Raw genomic sequence first — 20289 nt, 5'->3', positions numbered from 1 at the left:
CAAAAATACAAAGACATTTATGAACTTCATGTGAAGGACTTTAATTCAGACCAGACCTTTTTCGATGATTTCCATGCAATTAAGTTGTTGTGTTTTGTGTTACATGGACTTAGTCACTTTTCTTTCAACTGAGCCCTTAAGATTTTAGTTTTTAGTCAACAGTATTGATGTTTTTGGTAAACGAGAAAGCCATGTGGATAGCCATTTTGGAGTATTTCATATTTGTTTGCGTGTTTTGTTTTGTAGAGGAGCTCAGTATATCCATAGAATTAATATACGAGAGGTGAACAGACAAAAAGCTGCAGAAGAAGAAATTCTATTAAACATAAAGAAGAAAATGAAGTCACTGAAAGAGAAACAGGGAAGACTTAAGAAAAATTACGTTGAGCCTGAAGAACATTATCAAGGTATGTTTCGATTTTGTTGTTATAATTACAGCAGACAATGAAAAATCTAAGCAGACGCCAATGATTTATTGTTACTTGTATTTGGCTTTAATTTGCTTTAGTTTTATCTTTGGTGTCTGTCTTAGTGTCAATCTGCTTTTACAGCCTTTTCAGAAGCAGATGCCAAGTATTTTTAGAATGTGTGTTGCCTATGTTTGATAAATCAGCTTTAGTTTTATCATTGGTTCCCGTTTAGTGCTAATATGTTTATTTTGCTTTAGCTAAAATGTTTTAAAGTTGATTTATTATGAGAAGCTAACAAAACAATCTAATTTTGGCCATTTTAATATTCATCATGTATCATTGGTGTGTTGTAACCTGCATGATTGTAATTCATTTTCACCAAGTTTGTAATTCATTTTTATCATTTTGTAATTCATTATGATTGTTGAATTTTGTCATTAATAACACTAATATTATTTTCAGCTGTTACACAACGTATGTAAATAACAATATAACATGAATAATGTTTTGATATAAAATAGTTCCCTACCCTTTAGTATAAGAAATGACAATGAAGACCCAAACAGTGTGGATTATAATACATGTAGTTAAACAGTTTCATATAGCAAACTAGTGCAAGTTATTAGATCATGTCCAATATTTTGAAGGCAAATTATGAACACCCATGTATGCATGCATCATGATATTAACAAAGTTTAACTATAGACGTAAAATGAATTCGTATACGCAGCAGAGATGAGGCCCTGCTATTCTGTCAGTTTTAAATCTGATTTGAATATTATCATAAGTTGTTCAACATCTCTGATGTGGCTTATATGATTATATATATATATTCTGTAAGCGACATTTAGGGGTAGAGATCACATTAAATAACAGAACACAATTGTGTGGTATACAACTCCTTAGTATGTGCATTAAAACTAAAGAGTAGTTTATATATATATCTTAATACTAACAAATATACTGAATGATCCTAAGAATGGTGCAGATCGGTTTAGCCTACATAGAATATATAGCTAACATAGAAGCATGTTGTACTTATTATAACACAGTTGATAAAGAAAAATTCACCTTGTACTTGATTTTAATTGTTTGTTTTGAAAATTGAATTTATGCCTTCGATATATTGGATTGTGAAGTATTGTCTTTCATTAAAAGCATGTTCATCATCAATCATTCAAGTTATATAACAACAAAATTTACTGATATTAAATAAAATTATTACTAACAGAACAATCTGACATAAATTGTACAACATTGCCTGATTAAAAAATGCTTTTATGTAATTGATCAACTATGAGCACAGTTGGACTGATCATATTAACAAAGACCTTAAAATTATAATTTATTCCGCTCTTGAAAATAGAACATTTCATTATAATTTCAGCTATAAGATCAGGAGATTATTATTTATTTGATGAAGAATCAGATGAAGAAGAAGCACCAGATCAAACGGATTCTTTAAGACTTGGTAAACAATCACCTGAAGAAAAAGATGTTCGATTGGGACCATTCCAGGTTTGTTATTTATGTGGTGTTTATATATGTAGTAGTCAGCTTGTGAAATTTAGATGATTGGTTTAATTATTATATTATTTCCAAATCAAATTGAATACTCACCACATTCCTGTATTGCATTGAAAATAGACACAGCCACCTTTTTGATTTTTTCGATCATAATTGTCATAGTATTCACTAAGATAAAATCCTTTGAATATCATAATTAACACTGCTATTGTGACTTTATCTTGTGGGGTAGATCTCCATTTTGGTACCTTAAACCATCAGCTATAAATTATAAGCTGGGAAACATGTGAAAAATTCCCAATTTTTTGTTATTTTCTATAACCCCCAGTTTGCAGTTTGAAGTACCTGCACATTATGATTTGCAGCTTTTGATGCATGAAAGCTTTACATGGTGTTCACTTTAAATTTCATAGGGTAGATATAGAATATAATATGATTTTCAAAATTATTCACTTTTAAATGTTGATCCTATGTAGAATCCACCCATGCATGTGTAGTATTTGTGTTTATTATATAGGTTGTTTCCACTGCTATGGATTCAGGTCCACAAGCTGCCATAGATAGAGCAGCTAGCCAGGATAAAATAGCTAGTGATGGTACATCTTCACCTGTAAGTATTGTATAGAAACTTCTTGAAGCATTGTCTCAAACAATATATTCTTAAATTTCCGAAGTGGTTTTTAAAGTAACAAAGTATTCAGATGAGAAAATTCCTTGTTGTTTTGAGATTTTGACACTTAAGCATGTCAGGAGAACCACAATTTATTAACCCTTGAAAACAAAGTAATAAATCATTATAAGTTTTGAGCTCCAAGCTGAAACCTGTATGAGCTTAAATGTAGGACCTAGGTGACTTCAGTTTTTAACAAATGCTTCAAAAAGATAACTGGTGTAAGATGGATTGATTGAGTGACTCCTAGTATTCAAAGGTTTCAAACTGTTTTAGAAGTGATAATATATAAAAATAGCCAATATTTGTATAATGTATTTTTAGTCAACATCTCAAAAAAAGATAAAATCAACTGAAACATTACCAGGTGATGAGCTAGAAACAGATGGTGGTGAATTAACTGAAACTGAAGAAACAGGTAAGTCTTTAAATGATGGCTTGAGTTCTTAGTTAGGTGCTGGCACACAAATGGTCTTGGTCAGCCATTTTTGTTGCCGACTTGTCAGTCGATCGTGTTCAAATGTCGATAATCACATGCTGATCATGTAATTGAATCTTCAATTGCAGACGATAAAATAATCCTGCCAGCAATGAGATAATCTGCACCATTATGTTAAAATGAGAAACAAATGTAGTATATTATCATAAATTTTGTGACCTAGGCCAGCACTTTTATGAGACCATGTTCCCAACACCATCTAACATTACCATTAAACTTAAATTATTTGCAAATGTGTGCTTAAAGTTGTTAAACTGTTTGCCAGTCATGTCACGTCTTACATTATTTTTGTAATTTGTAATTTAAATGAGTCAATTTTGTGGAATTTTGTATTTGAGTTGAAATTAGTCCATTTCCATTGGATATTTTTTGGTCGTGTCTTGTCTCCAATTTAAGTATTATTTTCTGTTTCAGCTAAAAGATGGGGTAGTTTTTTTATTACTTTGTTAAATAGTATCGGAAACTGGATAATCAATCTGTTCAATCGAATATCTAGAAATTACCGCCTGGTGGCTAAAAAATTAGAAAAAGAAATGAAACTAGAGAAAGATAAGATTCAGGTAAGACATTTTTGGTCGTGAAAAATGGTTTAGGTTTTATAATACCTACATAATTTTCACAATGTCAAGCTATTAAGACATTTGTCTTCTACCTTGCCTGCAATAGTTGCATTTCTTGTGTCAGGGAACGCAGAAAGTTACAAACTTGATGCAAGAAAGGCGGCTATTGGAGTCAAGATATAAGCTGAAAGTGGTAATAGCTTGACATTGTGAAAATGGATACATGCATACCAAGATTAAAAACTCTCTAAACATTTTGTGTGAAACTCTTTTTTTTTTTTTCAAATATTGAAGCTTACAATAATTTTCATTGCTTTATATTTGTTGTCATTTTAACAGGCTGAAAAACAACATGTATCTGTAGAAGAGAAGAAAAGAAAAGCTAGTTCATCTTCTGAATCAGAAGAAGCAGACGGAGGTGTCAAACCTGATGCTGAAGCTATCAATGATTCTGATCTGTTGGAGGTTAGAACTGAAAGACCTATGGATAATGCTGTCAGTTCACTCAGGTATATAGCCATTTTTTTTAAGAAAAACTTGTCGGCAAATACTTCTTAGAAAATTTCCAAAAAAAAAATATTTTTGATCTATTCCTAGATTGTTTTATAGGATTTTGCAGTTACTGCTTTGATTTTTCAATTTATATTCTTGCTTTAAAACATTTTTAAATTTTTGTTTATATTTTATTCCTGACTTTTTTGTTACTCTTTCTTATGTTACATAAATTTTCCAATTTTACTGTCAAATATCTCATGGTTTACTTGAATTTTAAATTGCAGTAAACCAACATCTGTCGTGTAAGTGTTTGGAGTGAAATGCAATGATAAATGTAGTTTGTAGTTGTCTCCCCTAACACGTCTAACTAACTACATGTAAACCATTCACTCATCAGTCTATTTAAATACATGTCTTGATCCTTTGATTGATGAGCACCTCCATTGACATTAGACCAAAACATCTGCCACAAATCCAACCTCCGAAAGTTGTAGGCTGGTGTAGAGACAGAAAAAGTAGGCCCAGTTTTGTGGGGATTTTTTGCCATTGGTCCTAAAGTTTTTGAAAGCTGAAAACAATAGTGATCTTGACATTGCACAGAACTTCTTTTGAATATTCCTTTAATGTCTAATTTTTAACATCTAGAATCCTGAAATTACTCGAATTTTATGTTGTAATGACATCACAAATTTTATAATGTAAATAAGAAGTATTTCATACCATTCATCATTTTGACTAATATGTGGTAAAATGGACTCTTTCTTTCTTGTAACACACAACTTCCTTATTTCATATCTCTTCAAATATATTTAAATATATCTAGCAGTAAAGTGACTCTTTTTAATATCCTTAGTAATATCAAAGTTAAATAATCAGTAATGATATTCTCTATTGAACTAATCAAATTTTCCTGCTAACAACGATCTGAATTTCCCTATATATCCAAATTTCCATTCCAAATGTCTAACAGATCATTTGTCCTAATGTGTTTTGTTGTGTTTATTGTATGTGTTTGTGTGTGTGTGTGAAACTGCACAAAACAAATAACTTGAATTCTCAAACTGGGAGATTGTTCCATATTGTTGTAGTCCTGATTGAAAAGCAGACTAAATATACTGTTAAAATAGAGATTGTAAAGAGGTTTTCTAAATTGTCTCTCTGTGGTTCCTGCAATTCCACAAAAAAAATCATTATTTTTAGTCACTTATCTAAAAATATGCTTTATATTACATAAGGCCCTTCATGATTAGTGACGTCATCAAACACTTAGTTTTAGTGGAATTGCAGTAACCACAGACGTCTGATTGAAATTGGAATGGTACAATTTGATACCATCAGTGTCCCAGATACACATAAAAAATGTAGAAAACCTTTTTACAATGTCTTTAAGGCCGTGGCGCAGCCAAGGGGTTGAGTGGCATGGGGGCACTTGTTTGAATGTTTTAGCATATGTAGAGCATGTATTTAGTTGGTAGAAATGACAGCAGTAGAAGTATATCAGAAGGGGTTAAGAGTCAATACTGGGCTGACCCTTCAAACCATTTGAGGAGTCTGTACATGCCTTTGTTCCTTGAATCTACAACCGAATTCTCTTACTAACATTTCAGTCTGAAATATCAAAAATATAGATTTGGTACTCATGTAATTAAACTTAGATTAATGAAACAATTGAAAAATTTTAGAAATGGGTTGACACAATCAACTGAAATTGTTCCAAACATTGTACAAAACATGGCAAGCAGTATGTCATATAGATACAGCTTCTGTCTGTTCCATTGAACTGTACATTCAATTCTCCACCATTTTGAATTCTAAGCCTACTATTTTTTCGACAAACATTAAACACTTTCTGAACCTTTTTTCAACATGTTTTAATGACTTACTGGATGATTCTACAAATCCTGAACAATCAGAACACACCAATTGAACGCCACTTGCTACAGAAATCATGCATTATGATAATAAACTATCCTGTTTTATTGTAGTCTGGATGAACAATTAATAGATGATGATGATTATATTGATGATCCTGAATCAGAATTTGAGAAGAATCAACCCATACTGTATCGGTTACTAGTAGCTACCTACTATGTTTTAGTATCACGTACAGATCTTCTCTGTTATTTCCTGATGATACTAAATCAGATGATCTATGCCTGTCTGATCTCACTACCTCTACCTCTCATGGTATTTTTATGGGGAATGTTATCCATCCCAAGACCATCTAAGACATTCTGGATTACTGTTATCACTTACACTGAGGTTAGTTTAGTTATGATTGATTACTTTTGATATGTAAGAACAACCAAACTATTGCCAAATCCCTGCAAAAATGATGAAAATATTGTCTTAGGTTAAAATGCAGCAATGGGGGTCTGAGCGGATTCAAAATATGTAGTAATATCATAACAAGTAGTTTCAAAAGGAGGCATTTGCGCCTTCTTGCTTCAGCTTGATCCTTGATTTGATTTGTTTTAAGTTTGGAATGTACAGTTTGTTGGATCCCAAAAAGTTAAGAATAAGGTGCCAAATTATTAGACAAATAACTGAACCCAACATCCTGGAATGGTTTTTAAATTATAAATGGTCCAAAACAGTCCTTCAATGGATATCCAAAATCTTGTTAATTTGTTTTTCAGGCATTGGTAGTCATCAAGTATTTATTCCAGTTCTCATTTTTCCCATGGAATGATGTTGCTTTTACTGATGATCCATTCTGGCCACCAAGAATCATTGGTATAGAACAGAAATCAAACTATGCTTCATTAGATCTTGTATTGTTGTTGGCTTTGTTTATACATAGATCTTTATTGAAGGTTAGTTGCTTTGTTTTATTTGTTAATAGATCTCATCTATTGATTGAAATAATGCAATGGAAACATACTCTCAGCTTATTTTATAGAATATTTTTTAAGGGGACATATCAATTTTACTTGGTCTCAGAAAAGGGAATTGTTCAACTAAGCTAATTGGTTTCAGTATTCACAGCTAACCTTTAAAATTTTAGCCTTCTTAGCCATGTACATGCATAATGAACCGTGTTTCATTTTTGAGATTGGTTAATGATGTGTATACAGTAGTCTCAACTATCCTGTGCCACTTTGTCTACGCACAGCTGTTGACGAAAGATGTCTGGGTGTCAGAGTCAATATCAACGTTGAGAAATTATCGCAAAAATAAATGAATATTGTTACCATTTTGAAGACTTACAGCTAATTCGATAAAGATATGATTAGTTTTGAGAAGATGTGAAATGTGAGTCAATGTGATATTATATATTTTATTATAGAGATATGGTTTATGGAGAGATGCTGGTGATATTGAAGCAGATTTAGCTAGAGCTGGAGAAAGAGAACTAAGCCCACCCACATCACCTATGGTAGGTATTTAATTGTATATCTAAATGTTGAGCAGATGGAACATTCTTTGCCCTGATGGTGATCTGATACATTTTTGGCAACATGAGATCAGCTCTTGCCAATTTTATTTTTGATTTGAATTTTGAATTCTTTTTTAATTGTTTATCAAATTTTGATTGTTTAGACTGAAGAAGTTGAACCATTAAGAATGGAAGAAGGACAGTGTTCATCAGCACAAGTACAGTCTAGTACTGATACAGTTGATGATGGTAAAAAACCACCAAGTAAAGTTAAACAAAGGTACATATCAATATAGAATTCTTATAACTAAGCACATAATCTACGCCTATCCAAATATGTTTTAACAGAGGTGTTGCTACTGAAAGTGGTCACTGCATTGACACTGAATTTTGTTTTTTAGATGTTGAAATGTCTTCCTCTCTTAAGTTGACTAACTCTGTGTATTTTTCTTTTAATTATAATTTATTGCCTTTTACCTCAATTTTATTTTCAAGTTATATTCTCTTTATAGCACGATGATATTATTAACAAAGTTGGTTTAATTTTCTAAATTATATTCTTATCCTTACCATTCCTCTAAATCCTATACAATATTAATATAATGATTATGTACAATATTAATATAATGATCATGAAAAAGGTGATTTTTGTGCATCACAACTTGGAATAAATAAGAAAAGTATATGATATAAATAATGATGACTATTCCTTGAAATCCCTTCACCCTTACCTATTATAAATTTGGAGAGAATAACCCTAAGCCAGTATGCCTGTCCTTGCCACTATCTCTGTTCTGTTCAATTGTGGGCATTAACAAATCCTGCTTCAGAATTAGTTATAGAAAAGTCTAGATTCTTGTGTTATTTCAAATAAACTAGGTTTTATTATTTCAATCGTGTGTCACATTTTAAAGATGGGTTTCCTTATTTTTTTAGTGTCAAATTTAACAATCTATTTGCAAACTATTTGATTAATTAGTGTTTCTAATGAATTACCATGTGTTATTAATCATATCATTATGCTGTTAATGCATATAATTAAGAGTTTTAACCAATCATAAATCTCCAGTATGTTCAGTCTGGATAAACAAAAAAATACTTTTTGACCTTTCTTGATCGGTCACTCATTAGAATTCTTCTGGTAATTCTCTTGTAATTTAGCTAATTATGAATTAATTATGGACATCTGAGATTTTTTTGACACATCTACTTTCTATTCATTTAAGTATTGGCATTTTCATTTTTATAAAAGAAAATAAGGGAATCCATCTTTAATTAACTAAACCAAAAGGAAAGAAAAAACTGAATTTAAGATGAATTATCACACTGCATTTATTGAATTTTAAATCAGTTTATAGTACAAATTTTCCACACACCACTTTTGACTATCATTTGTCGATTCATCTGACTTGTGACTATCCCATTAATGATCTTATTTTCAGTTTGCAGAAATGTTTGAGACCAATTAAAGAATTTTACCATCAAGTAACAGAATCTCAATACGTAGCCACAGTAGATGTTTATGCACCAATGTTTCTATGTGATTTTATTACTTTTATTATTGTTGTCTTTGGTTATTGGGCATTTGGACCAGCAGTAAGTAGTTATTTAGACAATTTGTATCTATTTGCCCAAGAAAACTTCAGCCTGTTGAATGACAGGATAAACCTCTTGCATATATGTTTAATTCAAGTTGTCTTCTCTTTAATCTAAAGCAATATTTTAAGAGATATCTTGAAGAATCTAAAAAATTTCAAGGAATATTTGAGAAAATTGTATGTATAAGTCTATATACATAGTTTCAATATTAATTGATACTTATTTATCATTTTACAGCAAACATCTGGTGGTGGTGATGTCACTAGTTATCTTTCTGAAAATAGGGTAAGTGTCATATTTTTCAGGCGGATCCCATGAAAATAGTCACAGACTTTGATATGATTGTGAGCCATAAAGAGTTGGCTTACAGTAGAGTTGTCCTCCTTCTCATTCAAAAAATATCAACCAAAGTTTTAGTCGAGATAATACTTTTGGAGCATACATGGAAAAAGCATCTATTCATTCAGATTGGACAATAAACCAGGCTGTACACGTTAAAGATCCCTCGACAGGTGGAAAACGATAAAGAGCAGGCTAATGGCACTGTCCTGGCAAAATTTCACGCATTGCACCCTGCCTTCATTAGCCCACGTGGTGCAGAAAAGTAGACGTAAAACTCTGCTTATTTCATTTCATTTTCAACCAAAGTTTCAGTGCCTAGATGTGCATATAATTTTAGCTTGATGATAGCTCCTATCATTGTGAAAGAACAAAGATGGCTTCCAATGTGCTCATAGTTCCCATAACACTATATAAACATCTACATTCACATTGGTGAATTTGGTCATTCATTAATCAGTCAGGTTTTAGGTAGGCTGTTGGTTTATTTTCTATTTTCTGTATTTGTAGGTACCGGTACCATTCCTTGTCATGTTGATAACACAGTTTGTACTAATAATAGTAGATAGAGCTCTATTCCTTCGTAAAAATGTCATTGGAAAGTTTATATTTCAATTAATATTAGTAGTAGTCATACATATTTGGATGTTCTTTGTTCTACCAGCTGTTACAAAAAGGTGAGAGTTATTTCCATTTCTTTAAAGGTTTTATAGACACATTGTCCAATATCAAACACTCTTTTTGTGTGTGTCTCTAACATATAGGCTTGATATTTTTTTATGATTAACTGGCATATAGAACAGGGTGAAACTCTGAGTAACAACATGTTTTAGGTTCTGTTTTGAAACTTCTATAGCATTAGATACAGATATGTTTTAGACTGCTGGCTGAACCTTTGGATGATTATATATTTTATTATGATATATTTCAGGAGTTTCTATGATAATGTACCAGCACAACTATGGTATTTTATTAAATGTATATATTTTGGATTATCAGCTTATCAAATAAGATGTGGATATCCAACTAGAATACTTGGTAATTTCCTAACTAAAAAATACAACTACTTAAATCTATTCTTGTTTAAAGGGTGAGTTCTATCTATAGTTATTTCCATCCAAATTCTTCTTTGAAGAAACTCAGTATGAAAATAACCTTATTTTATTTTAAAAATGCTATGGGAAAATTTGACAAAAGGGATGCCAAAATTCAAAAGAAGATTGACATTTTATTGTTTTGAAGGATTTGTTATTCTGGGATCAAATTCAATTCCAGGCAAGGTTCCGATACACTATTTGGATTCTTAATAGAATTTTTTTAGCATTGGAGAATGTGCTCGATATATTACTATTTGTTTGCTTTTAGATTTTTAGCCATTCCATTCTTGTTAGAATTACGAGCATTAATGGATTGGATTTGGACTGATACAACTCTTGCACTGGGAAGCTGGCTACAAATGGAAGATATCTATGCCAACATTTTTGTGTTAAAATGCTGGAGACATGCTGAAGCTGTAAGTTTCAATATCTTTATAATATTTCTTTGACTAAAACTGTGAATACATAAGGAACGATGTCCATAATAGTAGAAGAAGCGCATACACAAGGTTTGAGTCAAGACAACTTGCAGACATGATTTGTTGTTTTTATTTTCTATTATATCGATCATCCAACAACATACAACACATGAACACTGCATTTCGTCTCTATGCACAGTTAGACTGTTTTGTCTTCATTTAAATATACTAATTTTGTTTCTTTTCATTTCCAGACATATCCTACTCCCCGAGGAAATAAACGTAAAGCAGTTATTAAATATGGCGTCGGTGGATTGTTATTATTCCTGATTATATTTGTTATCTGGTTCCCTCTGGTCTTGTTTTCATTCGCTAACACGGTCTATGTACCCAATCCACCATTTCAATGTAAAGCATCAGTAACTATAGCAGGATTTCAACCATTACTCATAATGAATGCACAGAACCAAAGTATCAGACAACTGTCGTCTAGTGAATATGATCAGTTGCAGAAACGGTACATTCGGAATCGGGTAAGTACACAATCCTTATCTTCCTGGTGTAAGATTGTCAATGCTTAAAGTTTGGTTGACATGGAGTGGCTCGAAAAGTATTTGAATCTGGATGGTCACATGGTTTCAGTGTTAGATTATGATGACATTTTTTTTTGCAAAGCAAGATGAGTGTTTGAGATTGGTACTGACAGGCTTATATATATATATTATAATCATCTTTTGACCAAAAGTTTGCTTTGTTTTTTTTATTGTCTTTTAATTTACGATGAAGCCACTTCAGTTAGGGTCTATTGACGGCCTTCTTGAACTTTAATCACAATAACCTTTTGACCTAACTTGATGACCTCTGCATTAATCAATCAACTTTTTTCACTCTCTGACAAAATCCCAGCTCTGGAAAGGGAAGAAATTTGATTGGTTAAAGCAGAGGTCGTTAAGTAAGGTCAAAAGGTTATTGGGAAGGCTAATGTTAGACTGAAGTGGCTACAAAATTAAATTAGACTGCATCATCATCATCATCATCATCATTTATTTATAAATTTTACTAACAATCCTAATGAACTAATATAAATTTATTAGAATTTCTATGGTGGACATACTGTTTTTACTGATGCAAGTATCCTACTAACAATTTTTTATTTCTACCTAGAACAAGGATTCCAATCAAAACTTATTTTGACCCCAAATCTTGGTATTCGGATTTTTTATTGATTGAGTATATTTTTGCATGAACAATTTAATGGCTGTTTTCACAAAATATTTGGTATTAATTTATTAGAGTGTAACAGAACACAAGTTTGTGTCAAGAAAACATGCAAGTAATCTTATGAATTTTATTCTGAAGTGGTTTGGCAGTATTGACTGCTGGTCTTGTGTGAAACATCTAGGTTATGGACTCATTCTTGCAGAAGTTCAAATTAGTGGAAAGTGGTTTCTTATTTGAATAGAAGTTCATTTATTGCTGCTGCCATTTAACAGATTTTGATTTTGATGTTTGTGGCTGCAATTTCCTGATTTTCTTAGTGGCATGTTTTCATAAAAATGCTATTGTCAAGTCTCATGCTGATCATCTGACATCTTCACTATATCAAGCTATTATGAACTTCATACTTATACCTTGACTACAATATTCACTATTCTTGTATTGAGGAATTCAGTGTTGTGTTTGGATTGTACGCCAGTAAATACAGTCAATTAGAACCCTCAAGAAAGGCTGTGTTCACAGACTTTCTGTCGAAACCTGTGATTGGCTGTATAAGCTAGCATACAATCAAACTGCTTCATATACAAACTTTCAGGACACAAGAAAGGTGACTATTGCTGTCAAGGTATAAGTATGAAGTTCGTTTTGAAGTATGAAGATGATCATTTGATGGTGTTACTATTTGATTTTGATTCCTTTTATGAAAACTAACGAAGGGAATTTTAAGCTACAGATGCAGATATATTTTATTATTCAGAGTTCATGAAAACTGATGTTAAATATTTTGACAATGTAGTGATCAAGAATAAGATAAGGGTGTATTGAGACGATCATGAATTTGCCTTAGAAGAAGCAATGTTTCTACAAAATATTATAGAATTATGTTTACTTATTATGTGGAATATTTGGTGATCACATTTTCATTTTTTATTTATTTTTGCCTGTAGGATACAATTTTCTTTGTTGGTGACGGAAGGTTGTCTTATTCTAAATTTTTTCCATTTAAATGGTTGGGCTACATGGGGACATGTTTTTGTGGGTTTTTAGTATGTTTTTTACCATTGATAGATTTATAAAATGAGAAAATAGCTAAAAGTCTTGTTGACTTTTGCTACATTGATGTATCAATTAACTTGAAATTTAGTTTTGCTTTGAATTAGCATCAACTGCTGGTGTAGATTTGGACTTACCGAAAGAAATACCGATGTCACTTGCTCACTTGTACCTAATACCTTATTCGATACCTCTTGCGATTACTGTGTTAACATGGCAAATGTTGTGAATTTCCATTTGATATTGGGTTTGTCTCATATTTACTACTGCCAAAAATTTTAAAAAACTTTAACAAACTTCACCTTGACTTGAGTAAACATGGCTAGAACTTCAAATGTGGTTCTTCTTTGTTAAGGATCTTTAGAGCCATTCAACAAAAGTTGATAAAGAGCTTGCAATTGGAATATAAAAAACGCTGCGAACCTAACCTCAGCTTCCTTCATAGTTACATAGTGAATATTGTCCCCACACGAGATTCGGATGTCCAGGAAAGTTGTAAACACAATATTCTCAGCAGGCATTGAACGCAGCATAAGACTAGCATCATATTGTGATAGATGATTGTCATTATTATGTTTTAAACTTAAAATTTTCTTTGACATTTTTTCAGGATGCCTCTGCATTCTTGTCGAACTATGAACAAGAAGATATATCAGTGACACAATTAAATGGAACATCAACAGCATTGTGGGGTATTAGTCCACCTAGTGTATCAGCTCTGATAACATTACTCAATAGTCAAGATAGTATGAGAGTTGAGTTCTCTCTAGATTTCTCTAGGTAGGTGAAATTCTTAATGGTTCTTGGAAAGATTAAGATCTATTCTTATTATGAGTCTAAATCACCAACTCGTCAAATAGTAGCTCTGGGGTCTTATTCTCAAAAGCTAAAGAAGATTCAGATTTTAAGAAATACAGTTTTCTGATTGGATAATATGACTAAATTTAAAGTTGACTTTAGTGATTGACCAATCAGATGATTGTAACAAGTTAAGTTTTCAGATTAAGGCCCCTTGATTCTCTTTATCAAATACAGTATTTATAGAGAAAAAAAAGATGTGACAATTATACTTATTTTCTATTTCAGAGAGTCCACATCAGGAGCATCAGAATTAATCAGTCATCAGTTTACCAGAGAACTGGATGCTAAAACTAAAAAACAATTATTAAATATATTGAATGATACAGCTGGAAATGACAAAATGTAAGTAATAATTTCAAGTGAGTGAACTGAAAGTGACTAGTTCTGGCAAGATATATTAGTGAATTGATGCATCACGATACACCTATTGCAGCGCTTAATTGTGTATAGATACTTGACAGGCATACCAAACAAATAGGCATGAAATTTTTTTTTCACAAGCGTAATCATGGCGATAGGAAAACAATAAGACAATAAATTACTAGAAATATATTCTCTTATTTCCAGCAAGTAAATCATTAGTTTTTTACTAAGTTATGTACATTTAATCCATTCACCAATATCATGATACCTATCGTATCATAGCCCTCATATCGTGATACAGATCATATTGTGTTATGAATGGCAATATCCAGCACTTCAGTCTCTTTGAGGTTGTCCATGTTTTTGTTAGTGCTATTCTTATTGTATTGAATGTATTTGGATAATTGATTTTGTAGGAACATTACTGAACTATTCCCAAGATATATGAGGCTAAGTTCTAAAGGAAGAGCAAGTGATGTCCCCTCATTATTAGAGTTTGGTGGTAAATGAATTTTTATTTTCCCTCTTCTTTATAATTCTGTTAAAATTATCATTTGTTATTTGAGATGTTGAATATAATTAATTGAATACTTTGACTGATAAGTTTTAGTAAACATCGTCAGAAAATTCTACCTGAATGTAATACCAAAATATTCACTAACGACTTGATATTAAAATAACAAAATCAGAACTTTTTGACATATTGTAATAATAAATTCAAAATATTCTGACATATTTTTGCGATAACAAATTCAAAATATTCTAACATAATTATAATAACAAATTCAGAAAATGTTGACATATTGTTGTGATAACAAATTCAAAATATTTTAACATATTATAGTTATAATAACAAATTCAGAAAATGTTGACATATTGTTGTGATAACAAATTCAAAATATTTTAACATATTATAATTATAATAACAAATTCAGAAAATGTTGACATATTATAATTATAATAACAAATTCAGAAAATATTGACATATTGTAATAACAAATTCAGAAATGTTGACATATTGTTATGATAACAAATTCAAAATATTGACATATTTTAATAACAAATTCAGAAATTCATAATTTTTATCTAACAGTTGATATGTTTAAATAGTAACTGAACTATATTATTTATATTTTTTAGATGTACAAGGAAATGGTTATAGTAATTTATCATTAGTATTACTAGAAGATGACAGACTGGGTAATCTAAGTGATTTCGCTCAATGGTGGGAAGCTGATGAGATTTTATTACCAAATGATATGTTTAATCCTTCACCTGATAAACAGTCATCTAGTTCACAACTTTATCTTTTAACATTCAATGATCGGAGAGCACCAGCTGGTTTCTCTATTATTACTGGTTATGGGTAAGTAGGCACATTTTTACATAAATTGTTGTGAATTTGTATGCATTTTGCAAAGATTAAGTGTTTGTAGATTTAGAATGTTGATGTTTAAAATCAGGGAATCAGGGATTCAATAAACTACATCTTAAACATTCTAGTCAACATTTGCCAGTCATGTGTAACTGAATTTGCAAAATGTTAGACAGACTGTTAAAGGGATTGTAAAGAGGTTTCTAAACTTTTTAAGTGTATTGGGGACATTGATAGCATCAGTTTCTAATTTTCAGTCAAATGTCCGTAGTCCTTGTAATTAAACTAAAACGTTACACTATCCCAATGGCCCTATGATTGTTTTAGCTGAAAATTGGAATGTTGCGTATCAATGCTATCATGTCCTTAATTCATACTAAAATATTTAGAAAATAGCTTTTCAAACCTTTAATCCATATACATGAGAGAAATGGTTTATTGAATTTCGATCTCGGATTTAACAATAAACAGAATTTATTTAATAATTGCTGGCATGTAGAAGCTTATTTCTATTAGATTTTTAGTCATTAAGTGTTGCTTGTATTTGTTGTATAGAATTTAATATGTATTGTAGTGAATTAGTAGATAGTACAGACCAATATTCTTACTAACATTTATAGTAGAAAAATAGTTAATTAATCATATAACATGTACTAAATGGGTAATTTTAGTTTCTAACAAATTTACAAATTAGACAAAGACTTTTCTGCACATCAAAAAACATAAATAGTCTACTTTTATAGGTAGTAAAATTGATTATGAATATATACCGGTAATATGTTTGCCTTCTGTTGGTGAATTACCAATTATTCTACCTTGAATCAAAATAGATTCTTCTGGGTTACATTTGGAAATGTGCATGGATATATTTGTTATACTTCAAAAGGTTGTGGACTAAATGCCCAACATCACAAGGAAATATTGATGTTCTTGATTGGTTGAAATTACAAGACTGAAACAGAATCAAAATGTGCCTGGAATCTGACATTTGTCTAAAATGGCCATTGCTAAATTGTTAGATTTTAAAGTTTGATTGCCTTTATTGTTAATCGCATTATAGCTTTAAATATTGTACTTGATCAGAAAGTGACTTTACTCGACAACGCTAAAACAGCTTATATGCAAAATTAAGATTTGCCATTATTTTTTACTTCGTGTATATGAAATATTTTATGAAATACAAGAATTGTTTTGTAAAGTCACTTAGCTTAATAATATTGTTTTAACAATACTTAATAGTGATTAAAGTAGCATGTTCTTTGATAGAAATTAAAAGCTAATGCCAAACCTTATTCTTAAGTTTTTTTTTAATCTTCTTGTTTAAAGGGACAGATTCGCCATTTTCAAGTTTTGATTTGTGTTTTGAATATACGTTGATAGTCTTCAGAAGTACTAGAAATGTACAAAAATTGCATAATTCTTCTAGGAATTTCATTTTCTTTTCTAAATATGATATTTTAATGAAAAGACGAACTTTTCTAAATATGTCATTGAGTCATCGTTTTTACTTTTAAACACAGATAATTCTGAACACACATGGATTTGACGGATCAAACTTCGATGATGAGCTGTGATCACTATTACTGATTAGCTAAGCTAAAAAAATTCCTGATTCTTAGACTAAGGTACAGTTGGTCAAACAGATGGCAAACCTATCCCTTTGAAAAAATATTGTATTGAATAGTTAGATAATTGCTCTGTATTTATGCTTATCTTACCCCTAGCTTCAATACATGTATGTAGATGTTGTAATCCTTGTATTTTCACGCTAACATTGTTCTACATGTGAGTATTTTTTTTACTGATAGAAAACCCGACCTGTGCTTTTGTGACAATTTTATTTTATTAACAGATTATGTTAAAAGCAATCATATTCATTATCAGAAAGTGACTCAAAATAACACAACATGTGAAATGAATAGCTCTTGATAAAGCTTGTTCATATGCATGAAACTTTGAATTTCAAAAAATTCTGTTAAAAAAAAAGCTTGTTAACTACTTTCTTAAAGATGGGTTCTAGTTTAATCAAAATAATCTTACTACTGGCTAACTTTTTCTCACTCTCTAGCATTGGAGGGGGCTGCTATGGCTACATGAGTGTGGTCACAAACTTGAAGGTCTATGATTTAATCCAGATATATGTGGAAATACTGCTCTGACAAAATTTTCCTCATTGCATATTGCATGGCTTTTCCCATTTACCTGTCACAAGCCCATTCATTCAATTCTTCAGTTTTGGAAATCGTATGTTTATAAATTAGTCAGATTAATTACAGGAACCCATCTTTCATTGACCTTTAATGCCAAAATAATGTATGAATATGATATACAGACTAAGTATATATATATAATGGTATTTTTATTGTTTATTTCAGTATCATTGGTCTCTACTTATCCTTCATCTTATTAATTGGAAGATTTTTAAGAATGGCTTTAACAGGACAACTTTTTACCATCATGTTTAGAGAATTACCCAATGTTGATAAGATATTAACATTGTGTTTGAATATCTACCTGGTTCGAGAAATGAAAGAATTCCGATTAGAAGAAGACCTATACTCTAAAATTGTATTCCTGTACCGTTCACCAGAAACGTTGATCAGATGGACAGCTTATAGACAAGAAACACTCAAATTAAAAACCAGTTAAAAATCCCACATGTTTTTAGTTAGTTTAGGGTATATTTTAAGAAATTTGTTTCTAAAATTGTTGTAGTAATGGCTTTTTGTTATTATTTTTATCAATAAGGTGCCTATATTTGCTAAAGAATGTTTTTTTAACTTTCATACATTTTCATTGTAAAAATCATCTTCATTTTGAAACCTATCAATATCAAATTTATCAATTTTAAAGTGAAAGATTGAAACATTAGTCGTGTATGAAGTAATATTTGATCACCATTTATTCGGTCAAAATGATATCACTGATTGTTGAATACACATAAGTTCTTCTTGTCCAACTTTAGTAGAGACACAGGTCGTCTGATGATCCCTAGTGTGAAACTCTGAGTAACAACATGATTCAAGTTCAGTTTTAATATTTTTAATTATATTTCTATTACTACCCAGTATAAAAAGAACTGTTTTAAAATTGGAAAATATTTAATAAAAAAAAAAAATGGACTCTTTTATATTTTAGGTTTCCTTTAAAATAATTTGATAATTTGATATTGATAAGTCGTCATCATTGCTTCATAATCCTTGCCAGTCCAATTCTTGGCTATAAATTATTGTGTTCATTATGAGAAATGAAACCGGCCATAACTTCTGTAATATATGGACCTAGTCCATAATTTTGCTATATTTGTACTTTTGTAATAGGTGTGTCGTAGAATGGCTTAGACTCTAGTATTTTAGTAGTGTGTGAACTTCATGTCATTTTCTATGTTGTATTTTCTATATATGTATTTACTATTTATTGTAAAATACTCTTTAACTTATTCATATCTACTTTAAATCATAGCCTCATAGCAAACAAAATATCAAAATGCATTGAAATATGTGTTCCACCGCCCCAATAAAGCCTTCTTTGCCTATCTTCATAGATTATCACTGCATGATATTCCAGAGATTCGTGACAATAGTCCCAGAAAATGTGACCTTTTCCCCTTTTCTTCGACTTGATAACAAAACGATGTTATATCCAATTATTTAATGTTTGAATTAAGGACGTATGTATTTCTTTTCACCTCTAAAATATAAGAGTCACTTATGTTGCCATGGTTATATGCTAAGTTTTAAGGATGTATGGTTACTAGTATATGCTAAAATAAAGAAGTTATGTCTTCAGTTGGATAAATTTGTGGACATACCTAAAGCTTTCATACTAAAATTGTGTTAAAAATTGTTAAAAACACTGATTGAATTAATAATGAAATACTTGTATTTTGTTTGAAAAAACTTATATTTAAGATCAAAATTAATATAATGTATGATTATAATATAATAAACGAATTACAAAAGAGTTCTATATTTAAGATTATATTCATATTTTGTATATATTTTTACGATTCAAAAATTGATCAAAGATTATTGTGTTTTATTGACTTAAAATAATAACCAGCTGAATTTAAAAATGTAATATTTTTGTAACAGATTTTGATATGTTTGTATTTTTCAGTATAATTGGGTTGTATATATCATTAGTATTTGTAATTGGAAGATTTGTACGGGCCACTATATTTATTGGAGTGTCCTTTAGAATCATGTTTGAAGAGCTACCATTTGTCGACAGAGTATTACAGCTGTGTCTTGATATTTATATGGTTCGAGAAAGCAACGACTTACGTTTAGAAGAAGATTTATTTGCCAAATTAATTTTCCTTTACAGATCCCCAGAAACTTTAATAAGATGGAGCAAATTCAAACTTGAATAACTTCATTTTTGTCTTGAAATCTATGTCTGATTGTTACAGAAACAAGATGA

At 30.7% G+C, this 20289-nt stretch overlaps 1 protein-coding gene across 1 annotated transcript; it reads left to right on the top strand.

Moving 5' to 3' along the window:
- Positions 1-6273: 6273 nt before the first annotated feature.
- On the top strand, positions 6274-20239 carry LOTGIDRAFT_124487 (hypothetical protein; the record flags this gene model as incomplete). Its single annotated transcript, XM_009061321.1, has 15 exons — positions 6274-6423; positions 6801-6977; positions 7451-7540; positions 8289-8400; positions 8892-9136; positions 9377-9424; positions 9989-10155; positions 10410-10568; positions 10844-10991; positions 11249-11527; positions 13876-14045; positions 14352-14468; positions 14906-14988; positions 15639-15855; positions 19984-20239. Coding segments are annotated over 15 exons (2418 nt in total), but the record flags the coding sequence as incomplete, so codon positions are not given.
- Positions 20240-20289: the final 50 nt, after the last annotated feature.

This window comes from Lottia gigantea (genome assembly GCF_000327385.1).
Source record: "Lottia gigantea unplaced genomic scaffold LOTGIsca_47, whole genome shotgun sequence".
Classification (NCBI taxonomy): Eukaryota; Metazoa; Mollusca; class Gastropoda; family Lottiidae; genus Lottia; species Lottia gigantea.
This window is presented reverse-complemented; position numbering and strand designations above follow the sequence as displayed.